The 8,119-nt window shown below is 38.9% G+C and overlaps 1 protein-coding gene across 1 annotated transcript; it reads left to right on the top strand.

Annotated features, from left to right (window-relative positions):
• The first annotated feature begins 774 nt into the window (after positions 1-774).
• LOC127628501 (26S proteasome non-ATPase regulatory subunit 5-like) lies at positions 775-6,296 on the top strand. The gene is made up of 10 exons (XM_052105286.1): positions 775-957; positions 1,948-2,092; positions 2,171-2,284; positions 2,405-2,533; positions 4,232-4,341; positions 4,474-4,616; positions 4,770-4,961; positions 5,067-5,176; positions 5,345-5,485; positions 5,635-6,296. The coding sequence occupies exons 1-10, from the start codon at positions 785-787 to the stop codon at positions 5,890-5,892; spliced, it is 1,515 nt and encodes a 504-aa protein (XP_051961246.1). The 5' UTR covers positions 775-784; the 3' UTR covers positions 5,893-6,296.
• The last annotated feature ends 1,823 nt before the right edge of the window (positions 6,297-8,119 follow it).

Below are 8,119 nucleotides of genomic sequence, written 5' to 3' on the forward strand. Positions count from 1 at the left end.
CAGGAACGTTACAGTACCTCATAGTCCCAATTTAGGCCATTTTACTGCACCTTAAAGGAATATTCCGGATTCATAGCAAGTTAAGCTCAATCGACAGCATCTGTGGCATACTGTTGAGTGTTGATTACCACATTAAGATTCCCTCGTTTATTAAAAAATACATAAAAAACAAAAATAGTTTTCAGTGAGGCACTTACAATGGAAGTGAATTGGGCCAGTCCATAAACATTAAAATACACACTGTTTCAAAAGTATAGCCACAACACGTACACATATATATGTTAACATGATTTGAGTGTGAGAAAATTGCTTACTAACCTTATCTGTGTAAAATTATGTCTGAAATTACAATTTAGCTTTGTAAAGATGACAATAGATCCCACACTATAAAATGTGAACACCTAACCTTGTTGTTTACATCTTGTGGATATACTTTTGAAACTGTGTTTTTAATTTATCCACGATTTTTGCATCTTTTTTTAAATAAATGAGACCAGTTGAAATGATGTTTGTGGTAATTGTGCAATAAATTGTGCAATAAAGTGAATTGATTTGAACCTTTCTTGAAGTCGGTACATTAATTAGTTTGAAAGCTCACTTCCAAACATGTATGTTACTTCTTAGTTAATATAATGTATTCTATATGGATGTATTTGGTTTTAAACTTTTTATAGAGCCAGACTCTGGTGGGTTTTTAATTTAGTTAGTGGGTAAAATTGCTCAGACTTCGCGCCGCGAGCACGATTTCCGCCACTCGGTCACGTGACCCAAACATTTGAGCAACATGGCGGCGCCTATAGAGAGACTGTTGAGTGAAATCTGTGAATCAGAGGAGCCGATCGAAGAGCTGAAGAACCTCCGGACCGCCGTGTTAGCGACGCCCGTGAGCGGCTTGAGGGAGGTGGTGTCTGGAGCCCGACTGGGGATTATATTCGGGCTTTTAAACACGAATGACATGTGAGTGTTGATACTGCTGAGTCAAGAGACGCTTTATTCCACAGGCTGCAGACTGTCAGTTGATAAAACATACTAAAATAGAGTGGGGTCCGAAACTCTAAGGCCACTAGTGAAAGTCTGTCAATTTAATAAAAAATAAATAATAGTTGTATTTTAACAAAAATATTGACTTTAAATTTATCCATTTAAATCCTCTGATAGACCCAAAACAGCGTTATTAAAATTAAATTATAACTGTTTTGTTGCAAGAAACCTTGGCTAACATTATTAGGTGGACTAAAGGGAAAATAAATATAGTGCAAACAAAGTGTATAATATGGCTGCTTTAAAACAATACAGTTAAAATTGATGCAAGTCTTATTTCCTTGTGTATAAAAAAACAAGCTGATTTTCAGTTGAAGTGTTTTACAAATAGTAAGTATATTGTATGAATCACCAGCTGTGTAAGTCTTTTATTATGTCATACTTTATTATAAAGCTGTATGGGCAGGTTTATATTAACAACGCGTGCGTGCGTGTTCCAGTCTTGGGTAAGTCACTCTAAAAAGTAATTCATTACTAACTCCTAAATACATTGTAATTAGATTACTGTACTAATTACTTTGTCTGAAAAGTAATTGCATTACTTATTAATAATTACTTTCTAAAACACTGATCAACCTCGACCAGATGAAAAATACAAGCATAGACATGAAATTGTTATTTTAATTCTTTCAAATAAATCATATAAATTATTAATGAACCAGCCAAAGAATTTAAGGGGGCAGCGATAAATTAGAAAACATATATTTTAACGATTTTAAATTCACTATTGGTTTATATAGAATTATTATTATTCTATAGTCTATATAGCTTTTTAATGCAATTACATCAGAAGTATCTGTAATTAAATTACTGAAAAATTAAGAGTAATCCCTTACTTTCTTTTCCTATGAAAAAGTAATTGAATTACTTAGTAATGCATTACACACAACACTGGTGTGTTCACAGAGAGCAGATTGAGGTGTGTGTGGAAATCCTGAATCGTGTTCTGCAGGCGTTAGAACCCATCCAGCTGGTACAGAACTACAGGGCAGCACTTCAGAGTGGACTGAACCATCCTGATGACTCTGTCAAAGTGCTCACCCTCGCACAGGTCAGTAGCACAGTCCAATCACTCATTCTATCTATACCACCCATCCATATCTCACTGTTCGGTGTGTTTCGTTCACAGATCGGGCGTGTGGTTGGTCATGCTGATGGAGTGACTCAGATTCTGAACAGTGCAGAAATCTTGTGTGATGTGATTCATTGCATCAGCGTTGAACATATTGCTGTGGCCAAAGAGGTACCGATACACACTCATCAGTAATAATAAAAACTCTGCCATTTTTCCTGCATGGGCTGATTTATAAGACTATTTTCATTTAGTCTTTACATTTGGCTTTGTTGTGAATTTTTCCATCAGGCAATAGCTGCCCTGGGCAAACTCAGTAACACAAAGGCGGGGCTTGACGCTCTGTTCCGCTCTGATTTGCTGAACAAACTCAAGGATGTGATGACCACCAGTGACATCATCAGATACAGAGTGTACGAGGTATGTCAGACAATTTATGGATGAAAAGCAGTCAAATGTACAGGACGTTACTGGAGGGGATTTGATGTAGTCAAATAATGCCAAGAACTGCTATTAGGGCTGGGCAAAAATAATGATTTTCCAATATGATATTGATTCTTAAAGGTGTAATCTTTCAGTAATCTTTCCCCATTTAAAACGTTTTACTCCTAAAGAAATGAACTGTAATTTTGAAACATATGTAGAAAATCCTTACTGTTCACATGAGATGAGGACTCATATCAGTAACCTCATAAATGCTGATTTATTCTACATGGGGTAGGGGCGCCCTCATGGAAGCTGCCATTTTAGAATCACATGACCCGCTGAATACTGCTCGCTTAATTTCACTAACCGACTTGTTATTGGACACGTTCACTCTTTGATTAAATTAATCATGGCTGATTGTGAACTAGTGAAATTCTACAATGGCATCTGTAACTAAATGATGCTGCATCCAGGTCACTAGGTGTCACTGTAAGTCCAAAGATGACCTTTAAAATCCCAAGATCGACCTTTTAGTCGCGAATGAATCAATCGCATATGCAACCAAACTTGCTATAAGAGTATATTTGCTAGAAGACTTCAAAGATTCTGCATGTAAACAATAAATATTACAAAAGAAAATGGCAAATATATATATTATGCCCTTTTTCCCAATTTGGAATGCCCAATTTCCCACTACTTAGTAGGTCCTCGTGGTGGCGCGGTTTCTCACCTCAATCCAGATGGCGGAGGACAAGTCTTAATCGCCTTCGCTTCTGAGAATGTCAAGCTGCGAATCTTATCACATGACTCTTGTGCATGGCACCGTGGAGACTCGCAGCATGTGGAGGCTCATGATACTCTCCACCATCCACACACAACTCACCACGCGCCCCATTGAGAGCGAGAACCACTAATCATGACCATGAGGAGGTTACCCCATGTGACTCTACCCTCCCTAGCAACCGGGCCAATTTGGTTGCTTAGGAGACCTGGCTGGAGTCACTCAGCATTCTGGATTCGAACTCACGACTCCAGCAGTGGTTATTTTAATTATATTTCATATTTTTGCAATGTACCAAGTTAGAAGGTCCTCTGTATAAATATATGGTGTGTTTGTGTCTGTGTGTGTTTGTATGTGTGTGTTTGTGTGTGTGTGTGTTTGTATGTGGTGTGTGTGTTTGTGTGTGTGTGTGTGTGTGTGGTGTGTGTTTGTGTGTTTGTGTGTTTGTGTGTGGTGTGTGTGTGTGTGTGTGTGTGTGTGTGTTTGTATATGGTGTGTGTGTGTTTGTATGTGGTGTGTGTGTGTGTGTGGTGTGTTTGTTCATTGTGTGTGACTCTACCCTCCCTAGCAACCGGGCCAATTTGGTTGCTTAGGAGACCTGGCTGGAGTCACTCAGCATTCTGGATTCCAACTCACGACTCCAGCGGTGGTTATTTTAATTATATTTAACATTTTTGCAATGTACCAAGTTAGAAGGTTCTCTGTATAATTATTAGCATTAGCTGAGTGACAATTTCTTTCATATGTAAGCAAAATTTGCATAACTGAAATATGCAAGTTGAATCGAAAATTGAATCAAGACCTCGTGAATCAGAGTTGAATCGGGAAATGGGAAATCTGCATCAAAACCCAGCGCTACCTACCTGCTGTAGAAATGCCATAGAAATGTTTTCTGTTCTGTTTGTGTGCAGTTGATTGTAGACGTGTCTACAGTGTCTCCGGTTTCTCTCGGTTACTGTGCCAACAGCAGTTTAATCTCACAGTTGCTCGAAGAACTGACCGGAGATGATGTGTTGGTCAGGTATCAATCAGACTTACAGCCACAATATGTTAATACAAAACAAAACAGAGAAATTCGTGCCACCAGCGATAAACACACTTGCAAGCTCTTTCTCACTAGTTCTCTCTGTCTGTCTCTCTATATTTCCCTCAGAGCGACCGCCATAGAGATGATCACCAGTCTGGCTCAGAGTCAACATGGCCGACAGTATCTGTCACAGCAAGGGATCATGGAGAAAATCTCAAACATGATGATCGCTGCAGAGTCTGATCCTTTCTCAAGCCTTTACCTGCCAGGTCTGGCTCTCTGTGTATGAACATGCATTTGACTGATTAGAATTCCCTAAAGTCTACTTATAATGTTCCTCAAGGTGTCTTAAAACATTTGTTTACATAGTACATCAAACTGTAATAATTATAGATGCATACCTCTACCATACGTTTGCTCAGGACTGGTGAAGTTCTTTGGGAGTCTTGCGATCGTGGACAGCCCTCAGCAGGTGTGTGAGAAGTACCCAATATTTCTTGAGGTGGTCTTCAAAATGGCATTGAACCTTGACCCCACGTTGACCCCCGTCGCCCTGGATACGCTCGGAATACTGGGTGGGACCGTGGAGGGTAAACAGGTCCTGCATAAAACAGGTAACTGTGTGTTTGTGTGTCATGAGTGTGCTATACGTTGAGTTCGGGATTTGTAGAATGTGTTGAGTAAATGTTTTCTGTGACGTTTTAAGTAATCTGTTACAGGTGAGAAGTTTATTTCCGTGTTAAAAAGGATCAGTACAGTCGCCTTTGATGGAGCCACTGAACTCCGAGTCAGATGTTTGGACGCACTGGCTCAACTTCTCACATTACCTGTAAGTGTGTGTGTTCAGTTTAATCAGTTAGAGGATTAACCTGGTAAAAGTAAATCTAATGGTCAGGTTTCCCTTTTGATATGTCTGTGAAGCTTTGAAAGGGAATATGTTAGCAGATTGTTGAAATATTTGTGGTTTGTTCATGGGATTTGTTTGTTTTGTCTGTAGGTGGAACAGCAGACGGATGACCTCTTAATGTTGACAGAGTCGTGGTTTAACTGTCTGAGCTCTCAGCCAATGGTGATGATCCGAAATATAAGCACACAACCTTTCCCTGAGCTCCACTGCAGCGCACTACGAATCTTTACTGTAAGAGAGAGAGAGAGTGTGTGTGTGTGGTGTGTGTGTGGTATGTGGTGTGTGTGGGTGTTCTTTAAATGTCATTTAAAAACACATGAATAAAATAGATTTATAAGGTTGCTGTTATTCATGATTTATTATATTACATTGTATTTCAGGCCATTGGTTGTCAGCCGTGGGGTCAGCAACTGATGATGGACACTCCTGGATTTGTGGAATGGGTGATGGATCGGTCAGTGGGGACTGGTAAAGAAGCCAAGGATTGTAAATATGAGCTGGTGGGGGTGCTGTTAAGCTCTTCCAGCACTCAGAGGATCTTTGGAGGAGAAAATTACTTAAAGCTGAAGACCTACCTGAAAGAGGGTCCCTATAACGTTACTGCTGTGTCTTCAGTCACCACAGAGGAAGCCGACTGAGATGCACGCACACATACACACACACACACACACACACCTATGCTTACAGTACAAACACATAGTTTTTTCTATACAAATACTTCAGCTAAAAAATGTTCCAAACTTTTTCTACTAGTTTTTCTGTCCAATCTAGATCAAATGTGACCAAATGCTCTTCAAATATCTACTCTCACACAAACCGTTAATACTTCCAGATGTTGATGCTCTAAGTTGGTTCTGTTTCTATCTCTTGTGCCATTAAAGGGTAAATCTGAGTGCCTTATTGTGTACTATATTTATTAAAGGTGCACTCAGTAATTTTTTCCCCATTAAAAAAGTTGTATTCCTAAAGAAATAAATTGTAATTTTGAAACGTATGTATAAAATGATTACTGCTCACATGAGATGAAGACTCTAGTCAACTGTTTTATTCTACATGGGGGAGGGGCGCCCTCATGGGGGCTGCCATTTTGGAATCACATGATCAGATGAATACTACCTGCTTAAAGTAACGTCTTGTTATTGGACACTTTAAAATAATCATGGCTGGTTGTGAAGAGTGAACAAATGCGTCTGGAAACTGAAAACCATTGATTTTGAATGATGCTGCATCCACACCACTAGGTGTCACTGTAAGTACAAGAGTCCTAAGTGTGCTTTAATATATCCACATAATTTACCTTCCTCAAGATGCCATCTATTTTGTGAAGTGCACCAGTCCCTCCTGCATCAAAGCACCCCAACAACATGATGCTGCCACCCCCATGCTTCATGGTTGGGATGGTGTTCTTCGCCTTGCAAGCCTCACCCTTTTTCCTCCAAACATAACGATGGTCATTATGGCCAAACAGATACATTTTTGTTTCATTAGACCAGAGGACATTTCTCCAAAAAGTAAGATTTTGTCCCAATGTGCACTTGCAAACTGTAGTCTGACTTTTTGATGGTGGTTTTGGAGCAGTGGCTTCTTCCTTGCTGAGCAGCCTTTCAGGTTATGTCGATATAGGACTTGTTTTACTGTGGATATAGATACTTGTCTACCAGTTTCCTGCAGCATCTTCACAAGGTCCTTTGCTGTTGTTCTGGGATTGATTTGCACTTTTTGCACCAAACTATGTTTAAATCTTGGAGACAGAATGCGCTTTGCTTGATGGCTGTGTGGTCCCATGGTGTTTATACTTGCACACTATTGTTTGTACAGATGGACGTGGTACCTTCAGGTGTTTGCATTTGTTAAAATGAAATTCGTTTTAATGACTTCGAATGACTTCGTGTATGTAAACTTCTGACTTTAACTGTAGTTAGGTACTACAAGCATGCTTTAGCACATTGCTAGACATTACTAAGATGTTGTTAGGTGGTGTGAGAATGTTGCTAGGCATTGCTAGCATGATTTAGCATGTAGCTAGTTGTTGTTAGCATGTTTTAGCATGTAGTTAGGTTTTGCTAATATAGAGGTAGGCATTGCTAACATATTTTAGCATGTAGCTAGGCATTGCTAGCATGTTGTAGTGTGCTATTAGCATGTTGGTAGGCATTGTTAGCATGATTTAGCATGTAGCTAGTTGTTGCTGGCATGTTTTAGCATGTAGATAGGTTTTGTTAATATAGAGGTAGGCATTGCTAGCATATTTTAGCATGTAGCTAGACACTGTTAGCATGTTGTAGTGTTTTACTAGCATGTTGCTAGGCATTGTTAGCATGTAACTTGGCATGCCTATTTGTTCCTTGCATGTTGCTAGGAACTGCTAGCATCATGCTAGCATGATTACTATGTAGCTAGGTGTTGTTAGCATGTTGCTAAGCAATGTTAGAAAGTTCTAACATATTGTTAGTTATTACTAACATGTTTTAGCATGTTTCCAGGTGTTGCTATCATGTTTTACATGTAGTTAGGCATTGTTAGAATGTAGCTAGGCATTGCTAGTATGTTTTAGCATTTAGCTCAATTAGCGTGACAACATTAAATTAAACATACACATTTATTCTTAATATAAACTAAAACATGACGTTGTATATAACCAAGTCGAAATATCGTTAAGAAATAGCAGCAATTAACTTTGTATTTCACTTGTATAAGGCAAATTCCCTCCAATGGCTGCGTGGGGCTACGGTGAATTAGTAAATAATTTGTGAACTAGTTAATTTACATGAACTGTCTAAATGAACTGTTATCTAAAAGGACTAAATAATCTTAATTCACTTCTAAATGCCCAAACATGTCTTTTTGCCTATTGATTGTATTTAG

This window comes from Xyrauchen texanus, chromosome 35, assembly GCF_025860055.1.
Source record: "Xyrauchen texanus isolate HMW12.3.18 chromosome 35, RBS_HiC_50CHRs, whole genome shotgun sequence".
Lineage (NCBI taxonomy): Eukaryota > Metazoa > Chordata > Actinopteri > Cypriniformes > Catostomidae > Xyrauchen > Xyrauchen texanus.